General features: G+C 45.0%; 1 protein-coding gene across 1 annotated transcript; it reads right to left on the reverse strand.

The window, feature by feature from the left end:
* Window positions 1–372: 372 nt before the first annotated feature.
* Window positions 373–21,059, reverse strand: COTL1 (coactosin like F-actin binding protein 1). The gene is made up of 4 exons (XM_062618339.1): window positions 20,866–21,059; window positions 20,504–20,586; window positions 10,815–10,972; window positions 373–1,411 (listed from the first exon to the last, which is right to left on the reverse strand). The coding sequence occupies exons 1-4, from the start codon at window positions 20,940–20,942 to the stop codon at window positions 1,301–1,303; spliced, it is 429 nt and encodes a 142-aa protein (XP_062474323.1). The 5' UTR covers window positions 20,943–21,059; the 3' UTR covers window positions 373–1,300.
* Window positions 21,060–21,084: the final 25 nt, after the last annotated feature.

The raw sequence follows: 21,084 nt of genomic DNA on the forward strand, positions 1-21,084 counted from the left end.
GTCACTACAGTCCCTAATGAAGAGTCCCTCCCCAGCATCCCTACAGGCCCCCTTCAGATACTGGAAGGCTGCTCTGAGGTCTCCACGCAGCCTTCTCTTCTCCAGGCTGAACAGCCCCAACTTTCTCAGCCTGTCTTCATACGGGAGGTGCTCCAGTCCCCTGATCATCCTCGTGGCCTCCTCTGGACTTGTTCCAACAGTTCCATGTCCTTTTTATGCTGAGGACACCAGAACTGCCCACAATGCTCCAGGTGAGGTCTCACAAGAGCAGAGTAGAGGGGCAGGGGCCTTTAAGAAGAGTAAAGGGGCAGGGGCCTTTAAGCAGTTCCCTTCTTAAAGGCCCCAAATAACTGAAGGTGTTGTGTTTAACTGCTAAAAGAGCAGGGGGCACATGGGCAAGAAAAGGCTGCTAGGATTCAGTGGCTGCTATTTTTGCAGACATCATTTAAAAAGGAAATCTGTGCATTTCAGTTTCACCTCCTGAGCCCCAGCATTAAGAAAGTCAAATACAAACCCAGAGACCGATGTACACAAAATAGTGAACAAGTGTCCAGACATTTCTAAGCCACTCAGTTTACTGTGCCTTGATACCTCTGAAAACCAACAAAACCCCTACATCTGGATCATGTTGGATCTTATTTTGAAGAGGGAGGGATAGAGATGCAGCACATAGCATAGCAACTGTCAAGCAATGTTTAAGGCAAATTTTTTCCTATTTAGGAGCTGAAGAATTTTGTTTGCTTTGTTGTTTAAGCAGTTGGATAACATCTCAGATGGACATTTAAACTTAAGACAATTTAATCAACGTTTCAGTGAAGTCGGCTCAAGTTGATCTGAGCACAGGAGAGCAAAAAGCATTATCCCCAAGAATATCAACCTGAACAAATTTAGAAAAATTAATCGACGTTTAGAACTCCCCCAAAACTTTCTTCCCTCAGAAACCAGGTTTGAGCCCAACTAAAAGACACGGACATGCATGCACAGGAAGAAGGACACAATGGCAAGCCTCTACAAACACAATGCTGAAAAACACCAAAAGCAGATACAAACCTAAATTCCACAGATGTGAGAACACCCACAGAGTTATGAGTAAAAAAAAATGGGGAAAAGAGAAAAACAAACACCCCGAGAGTGATGTTTCGTGATATGGAATGGAAGTCCACTGTATGTGGAAAAGGGAGTTCTTGTGTGCGCACACAGAAAGCTGGGGGGTTCAGTTGCCTCATCTCTCAGTTGTTAGTTTGTTGTGCCTTTCCTCCCCCTGTCAGACCCAGGTGATGGTGCCAGGAGGTTGGTATGTTTACTCATTCTGTGCATCATAATTAGCCCCCCCTGCTTTCTTCAGCTCACTCTTGATGTAATTCTCATCCAGCTCTTTGTGGTCACTGATCACGAATTCTTTGGCAAAGTTCTGCAAGAGATAAAGAAAAGGTTTGTTAAGAAAGGAGATACTCATCCAAGTACCTGAATAAAGACAGTTATCCGGCTTCCGTGGCTTTATGAGCTCCACACCTACTGTGGTAGGGATGATAACAGAAATCTTTGGCTGAGACTGAAGACTGACAAAATCCAAGACTTATGCTAGAAGGCTTGTTTCTATTCTAATCTACTTCTGTTCTATTCAACTTCTGTGTGTCTACTTCTACAGTCACTGGCTGCAAGGCCCAATCCTGCCCCATGCTCAGCTCTTCCTACCGATAAATGCACAGGCTGGGTTAGGTCAAGTTTCCTCAGTAGTATGCAAACCAAAAAGCTCTAAACTGTTGACCTTCTAACTGCCACTGACCCTCAGCATAATCTTGGGCAAGTCACTAATCCTATCTGTGCCCTTTTTAGGACACTTCTTCTAAAAAAAGAACAGTTCTACACCACAGTATCATAACCCACAACCTAACAGGAGGATGCCTCAGTTAATGATTAAGCAACTTCAGTAGATTTACTATCTATCTCCTCCTCTCAATTGTCTAATACATATCATGGCGAAAACCAAGGTAACTGCATCAGACAGGCTGCTGGCATTAATAGGCTCCAGTATGCTCTGTGGTCTAATGATGCAAAGTGACCTTTAAGGACACGCTTTACTAATACACTTGCGTGCTATCTAGCTGCTTGAATGCTTTTTGCCACTTCTGGGAGCTGGGCAAGCCCAAGGCAGCACGCTGTGATGTGAGGTTGTGAACAGAGAAAACCTTTCTCAGAAGAGATGGCTGTGAATGGGATCCCACAGTGCCTTTGGGGCACTTGTCAGGGCAGCGTCACTACAGTCAGGGATTTGTTCCTTTGTGGGGGCTGTTCCTCCTGTCTCATAGCAAGGGTGGCATGCATATGTGCGCGCAGGCATTTCAGCAAACATCCACATTTGCCTCTTGCTTTAGCATTTTCCTTCCCTTCCTAACCACAACTGAAAACACTGCATGTGTCCTTCCCTTCCTCCCCAGCCCGCAGAGGTTTTAGACAGCATGAAAAACACGAGCAGCCACTGGACCCTGCAGAGCCAGGGGCGGACTGACGGCAAATAAACACAAATCAAAATCCCAACAGCCCTGCTGCAATGTCTCGGGAAAGCGGCAATGTTTGGCTCCCTGGGCAGCAAGCGCCCCAAAAGGTGACGGGGTCTGCCTGAGAGAATGAGGCAATGCTTTGGGAGAGAAGCAGTCATCTCGTCCAGGTCTCCCTGGCGCTGGAACAGCTCCGGCACAACCATGGAAGGGGGTTTCTAATTGATTTCAGACTCTAAGCCATCGGAGAGCTCTTTATTTGGCAGCGTCTCAAGGGTCTCCGTTTGGGATCAGAGTCGGGTAAAGGAGGGGGTGGAGAAGGATTCAGCTTGAAAGAGCCTCAGCACCTCTTTCATGCGGTGGAAGGAATGGAAGGGAGAGCAAAACAGCTCCCTCCCCCTCGCCAGTCTCCCAGGCTGTGGCTGATCCTGTTTCACACTGCAGGAAATCCTCACTACCGAGGAGTTGCTTGGCGGGGGGGGAAGCTTATAGCAGCTATGAGAAGCCTTGTCCGCTCTGCTTTAGTGTATCAGCAGCTAGACAAAGTCCTAAGACATAACAACTGCTTTGTAGCACCATTTTGCTCCATGCTTCAATGGTCAGCTTTTCTGGTGTGAGGACAGATAGACATTACAGGCATTCAGCCATGTCCGAGCACGGCTCAGGGAAAATAGGAAAGAAATTGTTTATTTAGAGAAAAAAGATCCTTCTTTTGAGGTGGGAAATGAAGAGGCAAACTGCCCAAAACATCAGATTCGGTCATGCTCACAAGTGTCCCACTTCCAGGTCTCCTGTGTGAGATGTCTGCTAAAACCAAACAAATGATTTTTTGACTATTTGATGCTCACTGAGCTGTGTTACCTACATGGATTTTGGGCTGAGCCTTTTCAATTTCTTTTCTCTGTGCTAACAGGTTTAACAAATTTACCTTCAACTCAGGAAGCAGACTATTCAGGACTACCCAACTTCAGTGCTAGTCTTTGCCCTGACTTTACTGAGAACTGAGAGGCAGGTGCATAAGAAGGATCCCATGAAAAGTGTGTGTATTTTATAAATCCAATGGAAGGTTTCCTTCAGCGCCCACTCTGCAGATTCTGAAATTAAAACTGCAAATGCAATCACAAGTGAACAGAGAGGAACTGAATTATATGTTCCACAAACTAATTATAATTACTCAAATGTTCTTCCCAAATAGACACTTATTCAGAGTCCTGCATGATGATCTGTGAGCACCAGCCACTGTTTTTGTGTCTATACCACCAAGACACCTTGCAAGGTTTGAACAATCCCCCCTAGCAGTAGCCAGATGGGTGATATTCCCAGCCAGTCTGAAATATCCCCTTAGCTGCCTGGGCCACCTCTTGTGCCAGGTTTGTAGCCTCAGGGTCTGGGTCACTGTTTAATAACTCTTTGCTTTACTGGTTTCTGCTGTCAGGGGCTTCTCTGGTTCTTTGCACCAACTCTAACCCACCACGATGTCTCATCCAGCCTGGCCCCAAGGGGAGAAGATGCTTCTGGTGAGTTTGCTGCCTGCAGCTCCTGATTTCAATATCCTGTTTGACCCTTCTTCAGCCATAGCCTTCCTTGTAATTCTGAATTCACTGTTTGAGCTCTTTGGAGCTGAGCTTTTGTCCAGGATGCAAATCATAAGGTGAAGGGAGGCATATTTTAGAGATGGTTGACACTGCCTCCTGTGTTGTCAGGGCACAAAGACAGGAGGGACTGTGGCCCTTAGATCAGGAGACTGGGCACCCATGATCAACAGTAGCACTTTTCAGCCAAGGGCCATCTTACCCAGAGTTCACACGTTTTCATTACCAGAATGTAAAACTGCTCACAACTGATTTAATTGGGTCTGATGTTAGCTAGACCAGGCAATGGTCCTTATTTGGCATGACTGTCATCTGCAATTATAAATAACTGATCACAGCAAACTGGCTCCTGCAAAGCAACAGGAAAAATCCCAGCTTCAAGCAGCTAACAGCAATGCCAACAGGCATCCAACTTAAGACAGGTTTCTGCTCTGCCACCAGATTTTCTTTCTGCCCTTAAGAAACTGGGGTGGAGAAAGTCCCTGCTTTCTCTTCTTTTGCATACAGCAATACCTAATGCCTTTCAAGAGCACTGCAGAAGTTGTAGCCGCCTAAGGCACGGTGCATAACTGATGCTGAGGCCCTAGCTTTGCTGACATGCATCCTTATTTTACATCCTCCACTTCCTTTTCTCCTCCCCCTATCCCCAAGCTTTTTACAACCACAGCAAGCCCTGCAAGTGAATTGTAGTCTTTATATTCACCCCAGAGTCACCAGCAGCCTACAGATAACAAAAACAATGATGCCATTTATCTTTATCACCCTCACACACAACAGTGACCAGTCTCTTTGCTTTGCCTCTCAAATCATTGATTACGATGTAGAAAGTAAGGTTTACTCATGGTTCTTCAATGCACCTATCTAGCACGTGCTTTGCTTTGTGCCTCAGTAGCAGAGGGTCATGATTTTGCAATCCAATCCTGTGTCAACCTCTATGAGATACTACAGAAAGAAAGGGCTACAACCACGCAGGTCAGGTTGCCAAAAGTGAGCCTGCATCTCTCCCTGGGAAGCATAAGATTTGTGCAGCAAGCTCAGTCCAGCCTTTCTGTTCCAGACAACTTTATGGTGGAAAAAAAAACAAAAAGGTGGAGTAGATTTCTTCCTGTTCCAGGCCCTGAATGTTTAGCATATGGGGCCATAAAATTTGCCTAAGTTGCACAAGGGAAAATCTGGGTGGTGCAGATACTGTACCAAAAAGGTCTGCAGAGGCCCTTATAAATCCCAGCACTGGTAGGCCTGAAGCCAGAAGGAAAATCCTTGTATACCAACACTTGGGTTCTTAGCAGCTAGGGATGGTGCCAGGTAGTTGAGCAGCTTCCCACTGGTTTTATTTACACTGGGGCTTGCAGCAGCCTCCACTGATGTTCAAAGTCCTCAGTTCTACTGTGCTTAATGCCACCACTCCCATCCACTGGTAGTCTTATTTTCAGTGCACATGCAGTACAGTGGAGATGACATCTCCCATGTTTCTTATGAGTCCTGTATCTGGGGTCATGGGGAAGAAAGGACATGTCCTATGGCTGCATCAGAGGTATGTTCTTGCAGGGCCTCTCTGAGTACAAGGAGAGGTATAAACTGAGAAGCGCGTATAACAATACATTACCATAGTCCTCTACTCTACTCTGGCTACACCAAATCTGGTCCTGTGATCAGCTGTCACAGTCCAAGCTATCAGCAAAAACTCTCTCTTCAAATCTACTTCTTGCCAATTTTTACATGGACCAGTTCCAGCCACTGGGAGAAGCCAGCCCAAAACCTCTGGCAAACACATCTCTCAGCAACGGGAACTACATTCCAGCTGATCTGCAAATTCTTCCTATCTGTGCTGCATCCCACTGGAAAAGTCACAGGGCTGTGTGTCAGATGTGGGGGGATGAGAAGAGGCTGCTTATTCGGGCCTGAAGAAGTTACTTACAAAATTGCCACCTTCTCTTCTACACTAGGGCTAGGAGTTCTTGTAAATCCATATCCATTTGGTATGGTCATTACAGTAAACCATAACAGGAAAAACAGTCAAAATGAACAATCCCGCTTGCTTTCCCAGCAGGATCTCACTCACCCTTCTGAGAGAGACCACCTCAAAGCTATTACCATATGAGTTTGATTTTCTGACTGCTCTAACAAAGCTATTAAACCAGCTGTACTAACATGAGAAACCCAATGCACGTACATGGAGTTGTATGTGTTGTAGCTGTCCTGAGACCAAGGACAGTAACCCCATAAGTGCATCCTCCCTTAAGAGGTACCAGCATCACTGCAGTGAGTAATACAGAGGAAAAGAGAAAGGTGCCATGAGCTTGAAAGCAGGAACTCAGTAAACTTGTTGATATCACTAAAGCCAGGCCAGTTCCTCACCGAAAATAAAAATGAATAAAATGCCATGAATATTTGCTCACAGAAACAGAGCTGTTTTACCCTGAATATGCAAATAATAGAGCATATGACTTTGTGGGAGCAGCAGTGCTGACGAAAACAGGGAAGAGTAAAAAGTCATGGAAAATAGACTGTCAAAGGTGAGGCAGTCCCTTTCCTGAGACAGCCCTGTAGAGAAATTCAGCCCCTTGAGGAAAAAGACCTCCACATTGCCTAACGAGGGGTTAAAATCTCCTGGTAGGAAATGCAGTCATGAAGGGCTACAAGTTCACAGAGAGGAAGCAACACTCAGAGGGAAACCGAGTCCTGTGTTCAGCATTCACATCAAAACCAGACTGCTTTAGCAGCATTTGCCACTACCAGCCCCACAACCGTTGTGCCTGGGCTTGTCCTAACTGGAAGAAAAGCACCAGAACACCATCCTGCTGCCTCTCAAAGCAAATTCACTGTAAGGCCTGATGCTCCTGTGCTTAAACTCCACAGCTGCCAGGTTTCACCTTGCAGGAATTTTTATGGCTGAACTGAACCTCATGCTGGCAGCCATTCCAGCCCTGACAAGCAGCTTACAACAGCCTTGATTTCTGGGCTTAAGCTGACCGACCTGTTTCTCCTGGGCCTTTGGAACAAAACAGGTCAAAACAACAGCCCCCACAGCATAGAGAGTCCCCTGGATGGATTTGTACTAAGGCTGAATGAGTCACAGCTTATGCATATAAAGGAGGTAAAAAGCAGAACCGTCCTTACTTCCAGAGACATAAAACATGAGTTTAAGACCAGCTTTGAATGATCTTCTTTTCAGCCAAACAGAAAATATGCCCAAAGCCTTTCTTTTCAGCTGGTACCTACTGCCAGCTGGGTACAACTCTGGCATGACAACTAGTGGCTCCCAGTGATCAAACAGCAGCACAGGATACAAATGCTGCTGCAGGGTCTGCTGCATGTGATGCTCTGTAAGCATCTGCCAGTTCACCCACAGGCACAAGGTAAGATTCTACTGATGATGACAAAAGTCATCCTAGCTTAATGCTTCATAAAGTTCTCCAGCTGTTAAGCTTAGACCATTCTAGATTTTTGAGTGTACCCCAGAAATGAACTCCCAAACATCTTAAGCAGCAGTCTGCAAAGCATGGGATGTTGTGTGCTACTACTCCCTACCCTTAGGTATATGCTTGGTCTAAACAGAAGCTCAGTGAGAAAAGATTTACACAGGAAAGTCTCTACACTTTAGTACTTAGTCATACCCTTAAGAACATAGAGATAAATACTCATTCCCCAGCCTGGCCTTACTCCTAACCTACTCTCAGCTGAACTACTTGGACCAGGCCACAGACTTGATCTAGTATTTCCAGCTAAGGTAAAGAGAAGGGATGGACAGTAAATGGCTATGGGGGGGGGGGGGGGAAGAGAGAAAAAGCTACTGAATGTTCCTTAGATGGAAAATGCATTTTTCTGCAATCCAAAATAAACACAATAAATGCAAACCCCATTTTCCAACAGCATTAAAGAGGTAATAAGGGTGATCCCAAATAAGCAAGAAGACCTAATTCTCAGCTAGAACAGATCAGAAGAACTATGGCCGTTTCCACCAGGCAAGATCCATCCCTGTAATTTCACGGTTATCGCAGATGAAAATCAATTGTCCTCTCTTCCTGACAGGTTTTCTGGCAGCCTCCTCCACTGCCTATCAGCATTGCTTCCCAGGCCACCTCCCTATAGATTTCACAGCACCTGCTCCCCCTTCCAAGGCAGGAATACAAAAGCGAGGGCAACCCAGTTCCTCTCCTTGCTTTGTAATACTTTATCCTTTTGTTCACAAACCCAGAATCTACCCTTCAACAGTTAATATCCCTTGTGTTTTCCTTATGGCAGGTGCTTCTAGGAGACTGCTAATAATCACCATGTGTGAACATTCCTTATTCTAAAACGCAGCATGGTGGGGTTTGCTTGCTAGATGGTATTTTCATCTGACTCCCGATCACTTGGAGTCTCAGTGGAACAACGTTTACTGGCATTTGTTCAGCGTTGAGCAGAGTTCAACCGTAGATCATCAGTGCATCTACAACACAGCAGAGGATAAGAAGCAGGCTCCCCTCACACCCCATCTTTGGTCTTAAATAAAGAGCCACATCATCTTTTGCAGTTATTACAAGATAGCAAAAGCCCATTGAGTTTTACTGAGGGCTTCTCAGACCGAACAGCAGTTGTTCTGGAATCCAACCAACCACTTCTGCAGATGACAAAGTAAAAGCTGTTACCTGCTGTACAAAAAGCCTCCTTATACCACACTTCCTTGGAAGGAGAGCCATCTCACACAGGTGAAGTGCACCTATAGGCTATGCACTAAAGCTGCAGAAAGCCAAACTCCATCAGTAGTCTAGATTCTCTTCAGGGTTTGTAAAGAAGAAAATTCCCACTTTAGGTTACTACTTACTCCAAATGATGAACCAATGCTGTCCAATTTGTAGTTTATCATTACAGCAAACACCCAAATGTATTTTTCTATGTGTAACTCATCTCAATCTCTGTAAGACACAGCAGCACTGAGGTGACTGGGAATGTACTTGAAGGTCAAGAGAACCAGTAAGAGTGAAATAGCCCTGAGATAAATTTCCTCCACTAAATTTCAGTTGGATGTTCTTGTCCTTTTTCATTTTGACAGATTACCTTCAAGGTTACATGCATAAAGAAGAAAATAGTTCTGCTTTTATCCCACTCCACTCAGAGGGATTCAGTTGCACATGCAGAACTACTCAAAACAGTGGCCAAGATAATTTCCTATGGAAAGGAGATGACCGTTGGCATTACTTTCAGAAATGCTTTGGAGTGGGTTATAGAGGTAGTTGTTCAATTGTGTATTAAGCACAAGTTGTACTGTTTTCACATTTTACTACAGATTAATTGGATTATGAAAACTTTTAAGTAACACCCAAGAATGGTTGAAGTTCCACCTTATTATTAACTCATTTAGACTACTAAACAAAGATGAAATAAGTGAAATTCACACTTAAATACAACTGACCTGAGGAGGCATAGATCTTACAACTGCATTCAGGAATGCTATTCAACTCAACAGGAATAAATTGTCTAAACATATTTTTTTCCAAGTCTTGGGCTTAGTGACTCTTCTATGAGTCATTTATTAGCACTCTATAATTTCATCTTCAGCTACAATTACACAGTTTCAGCTACTTCACATGAATACAGGTTTGCTTTCCTTTCTTCAGGTGTCATTATGGAAGTTTCTTTTCAGAATGGACCCCTCTGCATAGTTGTAATGTTGAAACATTTAGCAACAGTTCTTACCTTCTGGAAGAATATGATTTTATTATATTCTTCATGCTTCTTATTTAAATATAATCTTCTGTATCATGCAAACAACCAATGAATTGAGAGAGACTGCATTCTCATCCTTCATATTATCCTACTGGGAGATTTCTTTACATAGTCAAGAATGCAATTATTGAGGGAGATTATTCCAACGCTCAGCCTGTGCCCCAAGCACCTAAGAATGATCATTCCTCAGGCAATGGAGAGCTGGCCCTAGGTTTAGTTGAAAGAGCTAATCTTGCTTTGAATTCTTCTTCATGGGAAACATGATAAATGTTAGCATCTTCTCCAATAAAATCAGCTTTTCAGCAGCAGCTCTTTGCAGCCTTACACAATTCAATTCTCTTGTGGCTGCTGCTTGGACTGAGTCCAGCTCAGAGGACTCTGGGAGGCCTTGACAGAGTTAAATGATAAGCTCAGTTGGGGCAGACACGGTCAAGTGAAACCCTTCCAATGCATGTACTAAGATCGTTTCTCTTTTTCCCTGATAAGTTCAAGGCCAAAGAGAAGACTGTTTAAATTTAGTTAGTTACCAAAAGCTGCTAGTTAATTGGTACTGGTAGAGACTTCAGACTTTAGTCGATTAGGTCCATGAAGTCATCGTGCAGTGACAAAAAGCCTCAAAAGAAGTTTAAACAAGGGTGTGGATTTTTATGTTTATTTCACCTGCTTAACTTAATACCGCCTTGTTCTGTATCATTCCTTATGTTATTTCCATACCAAGGAAGGAGATGGGAAACAACTTAATGGTGACGAGGACGGGAGTGCATATACTCCCTCCTCCTGAAATAGTTAAAGACAGCCTTACACACAAAGGTGCTTCTTTATGCCTGAGTGCTCAAAGGGCAAATGTTAAGTCTTCCTAGTAGGAAGACAGGCAATAGGGAACTGTCTTCTTTTTAAAGGATTAACTACAAAGTTGAAGGATGATCCAATCCTTTCCCCTCTCCGCCCTTCTGCTGGTGCTTGTAGAGCTAAAAGCAATGAGAACTGGTGGTTAAAAAGAGAAGGAAGAGGTTACCTGTACTACTTCTTTGACCAGAGTCTTATCGGTCCCAGTTTTGGCTCTCTGCAGGCCACTGACATCCTCTCCAATCCAAGTGATAAGGGCAAACTTGACTCGCTTGCTCATGGCATCGCCAGTGGTGAATCGGACAAAGCCAAACAATCTAACATCATCTGGAGAGACAAAGCAAAAGATAAAATGATTAAACCCAGAAACATCCCTGCTTTGCTGTTTTCTAGGGTGAAAATTGAAGACCAAGCCCAAGCACTGATCCTGTGTTAACAGTTCCATCATCTGGGATCAACAGGAGCTCTGCTCTTGTGGCCTTCACAGTGGCCATTGTGCAAATCCGATCCTTTCCACTCCCTCCCTTCTGCAACATTTCTGGCTCACTTGTACTATGAGTTTAGAAGAAGGAGGGGAGAAGAAGGAGCAAAAGAAAAATCTGCAATTACTTCCCCAGATGTGTTTCAGTACTGCTTCCAAAGCTCCATGGAGAAAGGCCTTGGATTTTAGATCTGATTCTCTGTTTCACAGCTGGATTCTGCTATATCACATCAGACTAGAGCTGTTTAGCCTGGCCATATGAGTAAAAAACCTTGCAAACTCCTTGTCTCAAAGAGTTTATTCCTTCATTCCAGGGTGACTCACCAGCTGCAGCATTCGGATGCCTTCATGATCACAGGCCCTTAGAACATCATAGCATCCACTCATATTCATCCACTCATATCCACTCAGTAGCATCACGATGCTGGAGCCTCCAACCAGGATTGTGCAGAAAAGTGGAGCAGATGGACAGTTGTGCAATCATGGAATATACCTAATCATAGCTACTTCATCTGTTACAGGTCACTCAAGACCTTTTAAATTAAGGTGACTCAAAATAGAAGAACAAACTTGCTGTTTGACAAGAATCATGTTAAACCTGGTTACACTTGTTGTAACCAGTTCAACATGCTTTATAGTTATTTATTTGCTGTCTTGGCTACTGCCAAGTGAAGACGAAAGCTCCAGGTGTAGTAACATTCACCAGCCTATCCTTGGCTCCATGACAGAATGCTCCATGAACAGTCAGGACAGCCCCAGGAGCTCTGGGGAGAAGCAGCTCTAAATTGCTCACCCCCAGAAAATAAGCTGCTAGAAATCAGTGCAAAAAGACCTAAAAGTAGGATGTTCTCTGAAAGCTGACAGATCCCAGAGCTTACTTAGCACTTTGTTTTGTCAAAATGTGAGTAAAGACAATTTCCCCTTGATAAAAGGTAAGATGTTTTTAAGTCTGGGAAAACCAAATCTACCTATGCTCTATTTTATTCTCTGTTTGCTTCTTTGCCACTGACAGAAGACTACTGAGGAAAACTGGCAGACAGACATAGGGTATGTGTGAGCCAGTTCAGGGTTTGAAACAAACTCCTCTGAAGACTTCAAATTTGAATCAAAGAGAAATCTCACTCAAAGGAAAAATCCATATGGAACTTTGAAAGGAGAGTAAGAGTCGTGTGTATCGACACTGCAGGCGAACACAACCTCTCTCTCTGATACCTATTACTGGCAACTACAAGAAACACACAGAGAGACTCCTGTTTCTGACAGTAAATCCTCTTCCCAAGATTGATTAGAACCATAAATGAACCGACAGCCAGGAAATACCCAAGGTGAAGAGAGGCAGTAAATCCCTTAACGTTACTATGAAAAAACCTTGCTTTCCGAGATCTGACAGCAAAGGAGGCCACGCTCTGCTAAGAATTGTGCTGTGGTTCCCAGGGGAACACAGTGCTGGAAGGCACTTTAATGTCATCAAGTCCTGGCCCCTACTACACTGTAACCGTGTCACAGCCCTTCCCGTGGACCCATCACTTTACACCTTGAGTATTTAGGTGTTTCATCCCTGCCCCTTCTGCCAAAGCGTGTTGCACATCCTGAAGAGAGTTGTTTGGAATATGCCTCTTTATAATAAAGATAATGCAAAAATATAATGAATGTGAAAAAGCAGTGCTTTTGCACAGCAACATAGAAAGCAAGTTGAAGGAATTTATCTGTCAGCCTGAACTTTAACTTGACATGGACCCACAGATCACTGACAGCAGCAGGATTTGCTTCTCAGCAGAAGAGTTTTAGTGCTTCCCGATCCTGTCTGAAAGCAGCTTGATCAAGAGATCCAGTGCCACATGGGCTTTTATCTATTAGCTCACCCACTACTCAGTGACTATGAGCAACTCTTACTTCTTACTGAGTAGCAAGAAGTTTAACGAGCAACTGAGGTTAGATGTGAGGCTCTGAGTCAGTGTCTTGAGCAGAATTTACCTGGGGCTGGTTTACCTGTGGGGGCTTGAAAGGTTACACCCAAGCTGTGTGCTTTCTCCCGTTTCCCCATCGAGGTTGTATCCCCACAGTAGGCAGAACAGACTCTTCAACTGCCACAATTTTCATTCAGTGCACTTAATATAAAGTACCAATATGTGATGCTTTGACTTGAGGAGAATTTCAGCAGCTGCAGATAAAGCTAACAGGGAATGTGAACTGGAACCCTTAGCAATTAACATGCCTAATTTCCTAAAAAGGCCACAAGGACAGATGTGGAGGTTTTTAGCACTAGTTCAGCTTGAGTATGAGCCCCTCCAATTGCAGGGCAAAATCCCTGAGCAGAAGAGGTTGAGTTTCACTATTAGTCTGAAGCATGTTCAGAGTGATAACAGTATCAAAACCCAAGTTCTTTTATACTCCCAGATTTCCTCTTTCACAGCTAATCAGTTCCACCCTGCCAATCACATCACTGCTGGAAGTCATCAGTGCCATCAGTGCCAACTCCCCTAGAAATATCAAGGCATTAATACCCACCCCTCCTTTCCACACAAACCCACTTCTAGTGGGTTTTAGGAATTTACTCTGTGTATGTGTGTGACAGATCATAGAGAGGCAGCAGATTTCCTCTGAAAGAGGAAATCCTGCCTAGCTGTACATAACCACCATCCTAGTCACTAAGCCATGAATTTCAGGGCAGAAAGAAACAAATAACAGGTCTGGGTAGAAGGGAAATAGCAGCTTTAGTTGAGCAAATGAAGAGCAGAAATTAACAAGGTTAATTCCTAATAGCAATACTCCTTTAACCATAGTTGTACAGCATGATGAGGCTATACAAACAAAAGTACAATGAACGCCTTAATGGGCATCATTTAGTACTTTTCTCCAAACCCTTTACTTATCAGTGGGCAGGATTTTCCAAATATACTGACTAAGCTGCCCTTGGCTGTCAACACAGCTCGATGCCAAGCTGCAGAGACTTCCTTGATGGTATTCTCCTCTTTCTCATCCACTCAAACCCTTTGGTTCGGCTGTACTAAAAAATTCCCCATTAGATTAGAATGCCCTGACTCATCAGTAAAAGATAATAGCTGCAGGAAAGAAATACAGTCAAAAGCTTCATGGTTCTTAGTCTTATAGCTCTGAATGGCCAAGCCAGGGACGTGCTAAGAGAAGGCCACTGCTCCCAGCTTCACCTGCTTGCTAAATCAAGGTCACGTACAGCAAGGCAGCTGCTGGAATGATCTGCTTTTGTGTTGTGTCCAACAATGAGTTGCTGATGATAGTGCATGACAGGTTTCATGAGGATTTATGTTATTTGTTTCAATTGGATTCATTTTAGATTAATTTGTCAATTTTCCACCTTGTCAGTCACCCCTGTAGACACATGACTGGAAGTGCAGACAGAAAACCTCCTCTAACTCTCACTACACTGTTTTTGACCTCTTTAACCCTGTACTGAAGCCTGCATCTCTGATGCAGTGCTGCCTTGCACTGTGCTGACATGTTCATTAGGTCATCTGAGACAAGTACAAGATGTTTGACCTCAGTACCATAACCCCAGGACATGCTGTAGCTGGGGCACCCAACCTTTTGCATGTAACCTGGGGTGGCTGACAGGGTACTCAGGACATGAGAGCACAGGGAGGATGACCCCATGCTGACTTTTCCAGCTCTTCCTGCTCCAGAGGAACCACCTCTGGTTCATCAGAATGAATCACTACTACCCCAGTGGCAGTGGTCCTGTAGTGGTCTCTCTCCTGGCCTGGGTATATACTGGAGGCCAGTGGGAGGAAACAGGGCATCCAGGTAAATTTTGTTCCCCTTTCCCGAAGAAAGGAACAGTTGTGTTGGTTGGCCAGAAGTAAGGGCCAGGCAAGCCCCAAAACAAAAAGCATGCGAAAGGTCTAATGCTGCTCTTTATCTGCTCCTAAGTCTAGCACAGGATGGTAAATGCAGACCCACAGCCATGTTATTTTGGTCAAGCATCACAAAACTAAACTAAACTAAAGCAAGGGCTACTATTTCAGTGCAGAACTCCCCCTGATGAGCTGCTACCACAAAAATTGATGAGAACATTCCCTAAAACAACCTCCCGTCCACTGCAAGGGACAACCTAAGCCACAGGTCAAGCTGGCAGCCCGGACATCACTGTCAAACACACGCCACTTGAGCTGAGCCTCCCAAGAGCACAACTTCTACAGCAAGCAGGGAGGGCACCAGAGCAGGGAAACACTGCAAAGACAGTGTGAAATTCCCATAAGCCACTCATGGCCCCAGGTCTTCCTTTATAAATCGGTATTAAGGGAAAGCAGGCAAGACGCACATTGAAGAGGAAAAACAAAAGCAGTAGGAGACTGATTTACAAAGCCCATTTTAGCAACTTAAGATGTTGCCAAACGCAGATAATCACCTATCTCATTATACCTCCTCGTGCATTTTTACAAATCTTTCCTACAGCTTAAGGTGCCAACATAATCTTGGTGATCTCCCAGCTCTTAGCTCCTAAACTTCGTGTGCAGGCCAGGCCTTATAGGACAACTGTCATAAGCCCAAAAGAGCTTGCATTTATCTTCGGAACCAATTCTATTTCTATTTCCTTCCTATTATTTTATGTTAACCAGAAGTTATTTTATAGGGTATTTATTTTAGACCAAAGATTGTCAGTTCTTCCTTGTGCTGAATGCACAGTGTGGTTTTGGTCTGATCTTTTCAGACACATGAATAACTATCCCATTTCATGCTGTCACTGCAATTATTTATCTGGACTGAGGCTTTCCAAATAAAAGGCTCATTATTTCTTTAGTCAGAGATGCATTGAAAAACAACTGTTCACATGTGGCATGGGGGGGGAAACAGAGTCTTCCGACCTCTCCATTACTTGATGGAAGAATACACACTTCTAAAACAATAAACCACAGACAGACACAATGCATTGCTCTGCTGCTTCATAATACAGAAACTGAGATATAACTGACACACACACAGAAGTTTAAGTAGGTGTTTCTGGACAGACTTTTAGTTCAGTATCTCAGTTGACTGTCACTGTACTCTTCTCAGTAACAGCCCAGCTATGAGACTTTGAAATTAAACACAACAACAAAAATACCCCAAGACCCTTCACATCCTTCCGTATAATAACCTTCAACTCTTATCTGTGATTCCGGATTCAAATCCACTAGCTCAGCTGTTTGGGGTTTTTTTTAAGTGTACTGATGGCTGTACTACTAAGCACCAAAGTAATGCTACATCTGGATCTGTGCCATCTGCAGAGGCAAGAGCTGTAACTGTGAAGTAAAATGGATAAAAAGCCTCGAGTTAAGTCCTTGTTTAATGCAGAAGGAATCTGTGCTGTTAAACCCAACCTAGGCCAGAAGACACAGGGGGTGTCTATACTGTGTGTTTAATGACCTCAACACAATTAATACCCTCACCTTTAGTCTCCAGAATCTTTGGGTCAGACAAAGGCCAATACAGTTACATGCATTTGTCATTACACAGGACTGCAAGAAGTGCCATCAGCAGCCACCTCCCAGTCACATAAGGACTTTACTGTGCCAGTGGTTTAAGCCAGCTTCGTTGACTTTACTTTGGGATTAGCTGGAGGAGAGGTGTTCACACACCTGTGGCTGGTCTTTGGATGGCAGAGAAGACTAAAGCAGAGTCTCCTACCTCCCAGCCAAGGTGCCTGAGTTGTCTTATGGCCTGACACAGACCTGGTCAGCAAGAGCATGACAGCAACTGATATGCAGAAGTCCAGTGTTCAGGCTGTGTTTGCAGAATCACCCTGGGTGATAAAGCTTTTCTCACCGTGTCTTCTGCCTTTAAGAGTGGCAATTGCAGTCTCCAAACAGTGGAATAGGAGAAGGAGGACAGTCTGCTTATGTAGTTCCTTGAACTTTTCTGCTAGTACACAAAGCTCAGTGAATAGCTTAGGGAGAAAAAGCCTCCACCCCCGGGTACGTTACATGTGGGTCTGATATGCAAGGTGTATCTCAGAGCAGAGCAGGGAGAGTAACAAAGCCTGCCCAAGGCACTCTGTCTGCTGCAGCAGTTCCCGGCTCAGGGCATGGGCCTCACTGCCCCAGGAGCTCAGCATCTCGGGCTGTCGCGTGTTCCCCCAGTGGCAGCCCGCAGAGCCTCGCTGGAGGCTTGCAAAGCCTGTTCTAACACGGTCCTTTTGAACTGCTACTTCCTTTAAAAGAAGCAATTTCACTTTCTTGCTTTTCCCTTTGTCCTCAACCACCCTCATTCCCCGAGGAGCTTTGCAGAATCAGCAATGGGCCAGGCCATGGTCTGCATCACAAGGGTTATGTATGGGGGGGAAGGCAAAAGTACAGGCCTGCTAGGGACAACCCCCTCCAGGCCTTCCTAACTTCCCTTGTTGCACAAGGCAGGTTCTCCACCACAGGCAAATGTCTCCCAAACTGGTACAAAAGACCTTCTTGGTCTCAAAGCCACAGGAATTAGCACACACTGACACTGCCTGCTCTGTAATTTAATGCCCTGGAGGGGAGCAATATGTACCACATGCCAAAGGTGCTTTTAATAAGAATGGTTATTAAGGAAAGCAGGGGACACAGATGTTTGCTACTCAGAACAGCACTGAAATAGATGGTGCAGAAAGTAGAACAGAGCAAGGCTGACGGAGGGGCCTGGTGACACTTCACATGCTGAGGTTTTCAACTCCAGCTCCAGCTCTCACCTTCAAGCACGAAATTAGGCCCAGCTTCCACCAACTGCAGTGTTCTCTGGCTTTCAGGGAAGTGTTTTTCACAAAACAGAAATTCAAAACAAGGAAGTTTATTCTGATAACAGGTTTTTTTAATCTGCTAATCACATTGTCTGAAGCTGTTTGCACTGACAGTAGCTCTTGCCCCCCCCCCCCCCCAGCAATACATAGGAGATGGGGTGTGAGCCAGGAAGGGACAGTACCGATAGGAAGGGATAATATTTAGCTTCTCTTCCCATCCCTTCCTACTCTTTATTACTGACTTTGTTTCAGTAGAAATACTCCAAACAGCTCTACTTCATAGCAACATTTGGAACCTTTCTTCCAGATGGGAAGGAAGGTTTTAACTTCACTGCCAGCCTTGTTTTGTGACTGTGTCTAGTGGTCCAGGAGAAGATGCTGCAACAAATGGAGGCACTGAAACTTGTGTCTTTTGCCTCCCCAATTGCTGCACCAGGTTCCTGGGTGGAGGAAGATCCTTTCCAGTGCTCAGTACCTGCCTTTGCCTCCAGCAACTGTGTTCCAGAGGTAGGTTGAGAAGAACCTCTTGCCCCTCGTCTGCCAAGGAGCAGCCCGTACCAGGTGCATGAGAAGGAACAGGGAAAGAAGGAAAAGGAACAGAGAGCAAAGGAGCAGCTATAAGGGATTTAGTTCCACATTAAAGGTTAAGAACAGGCCACCATCAACCCCACAGATGTTCTTCTAACTCTTCCCTTTCCATGCTTATGCCTAAAATATGCAAAAATTACTTTTTGCTGTAAAAATGCTTCAGTACTGGGCCAGCTTGGCACTTTGCTGGTATAAAACAAGTTTTCCTTAAATTCTAATACCCTGTTTACAAATAAGGATGTGGCACATGAAAACAATGGCAAGAAGACAAAACTGACCATATTCCACAGTTCAGTATGTGCCTCCATTAGCTGTTATATGCCTCCAACCCAGCTCAGCCGGTGCCTGCTCTCTGCCTGCTTAGTCTATTGATAAAAGTATTCCCCTTGCTATAGAAGGGAAGATAGGAACTGTTCTTGAGAGTGTACCACTCCAAACAAAACGTTAAAAACCTGTTCAAACAGAATATGACATGGAGTCTTTATCTTCTGTCCTTAAAAACAAGGACAGAAAACAAATGGCGAAGGTTCCTCTGCAAGCCTCAGATGTCTGGAGATGCTGTTATTTTGGCTGCAAGCGGAGACAGAGAACCTTGGCACTTAGATACTGAAAGAAAACTGCTAACCCCTTAGATGAGGTTGGTGTGAGCATCAGAAGTGCTGAGCCCTGTATTATTTCCCTGTATGCCATGTAATACATCTTTCCCATTTGTTGCCCATTAAAAAGAGTTGAGTGGGAAGCATTTCTTGCAGGACAGGGCATCAGCTCTTCTGACATCAGCTACAAGAGGATCTTTTTTGTTTTGAGTATCTCCCCTGCCACGGTCTCAAGACCAGCTACAAGAAAGTAGGTGTGTTAATCCTAGTAAGACCCCACTGCAAATGCCATAGCAGAGCAGTCTAAACCGTCTTGATTTAGTGGCTGCTTTCCAAGGACTAGAGTGTATTTTCCTCCTACGATATTTATGGACCAAGCAGACTGGTCCTGCCCTCACTGAAGTTAGTGGGAGTTCTCCCCTTCACCTCAGTGAAATACAGCCAAGCCCTAGGACTTGACAGACCAAATTTGGACAGGCACGGGTGTTGCAATGGCTGTGGTACTCTTGAGTGCAGTGCTCCGGGACTCACCCCACCTTGAGAAGGGAGAGACTGCTCAGCACACAGCTCCTCACAGTAAAGGTATGTAAAGCACAGGTTAACCACAATACTCGATGAGGGAGGAAAGCTTTGTTATATTCCAGTATTAGTTACAAACACTTCATATCTCATGCCACTTTATGACATTGTTAAATAGCACCCAAGGCAGGAGCACAAGCTATACAATCCCCCCCTCCCCAGTAGTTACTTTGAGAAAAATCACAGCCCACTTTTGTAAAACACGTTAAAAGTTAAGATAGGATGAAGTTAAATATTCCTCAGTTTATTTTCATTTTCCCCAGGCTTTGTTTCTCCTGTTAATGTTCCACAACCAACAGTTCAACAATCAACTGCCACGTTTAAACCCAGAGCCACAACTGTTGCGGCTGTGCAACGCCACAGACACGACTGTTTCCAGGGCTGTATTGTTCGAGCTGACCTTCAGCAAAACCACTCTCTTCTTGGGTTTAATGTTCCTAAAAGACCCAAGCGAGCCTTCTAACTGCAGCTACTTTAGCGCTACGAACACAGAAGAGTTCTACTGCAAAATGATCTGCATGCCTGCATCTTTTTATCCACAAAAATGTAGTCTTTTTTGCTTCGGAACTGCAGCACTGACCAAGGAGACCGATGCTAATCAAGTGTTTTATCTTGCTTACAAACGAGAAGCGAAGAAAAACTGTGCAAAGGGGAGAAAAGAGCCCAACAGACCTGAAGTTAAGGGTGAGACAAAGGACAGGCAGGACGGTGGACTTCAGCGAGTTGCACTCGGTGGCGGCTGGAAGCCCATCGTGTAGGACAGCGCAGACGCGAAGAAGCAGCACCTCTAATTCCAGTTTACCCAAGTTTTTCCCCATCCTTTCCCCCCTCCCTGCACCAGGCAGCGAGCAAGATGAAAAGGTGCTAAAGGGAATTAAGACAGAGCTTACCCGTGCACTTCCTTTTAAAGGTTTCATAGTCTACCCCTTGGTCTCCGGGGACGATGGTAGAGCCGTTGTATTTAAAAGTCACCCTTTGGGAAGGGGAAAAGAGAAGGGGAGTGATACGTTTAACAGTCAGCCTTTGGGACAGGGCAAAGGGGAGGTGAATCATTCATTTAAGAGTTAGCCTTTGGGAAAGGGGAAAGGGAGGGGGAATAATACATTTAACAGCCTTTAGAAAGGGGGAAGAGGAGATGGGGAAGAATACACTGAAACCCGTCCTTTGGGAAGAGGGATGAGGAGAATGTCTATCAAAGTCACCCCTTCGGGAGGGGGCAGAGAGAAAGGCACCGAGCACCGTGCTCACTTACCAGTTCACGTCGGTGGCATCGTCCCTGACGAGGTTGTACGCCTCCCTGCACGCCTCTTTGTCGATTTTGGTGGCCATGGGGCCGTCCGTGCTGGGGAGGGGGGGGAAGAGCGGGGCGCGGAGCTGAGCGGGGGGAGTCCGCTGCCGCTGATGCTGCTGCTGCTAGCGCTACCGCTGCTGCACCGCACCGCACCGCCCCGCGCAGCGCCACGCAGTGCCG

Source organism: Pezoporus occidentalis, unplaced genomic scaffold (assembly GCF_034315485.1).
Source record: "Pezoporus occidentalis ecotype Australia unplaced genomic scaffold, CSIRO_AGI_Poc_V1 ctg20, whole genome shotgun sequence".
Taxonomy (NCBI): Eukaryota; Metazoa; Chordata; class Aves; order Psittaciformes; family Psittacidae; genus Pezoporus; species Pezoporus occidentalis.

Bases quoted from the DNA above. Each gene is read 5' to 3' on its own strand.
- COTL1 (XM_062618339.1), bottom strand. From the start codon at position 20,942: ATGGCCACCAAAATCGACAAAGAGGCGTGCAGGGAGGCGTACAACCTC. The intron at 20,587-20,865 runs GTAAGTGAGCAC...CCCTTCCCAAAG, and splicing joins GATGCCACCGACGTGAACTG to GGTGACTTTTAAATACAACG. The intron at 1,412-10,814 runs GTAACCTCTTCC...TATCTCTTGCAG, and splicing joins TGGTCAAAGAAGTAGTACAG to AACTTTGCCAAAGAATTCGT.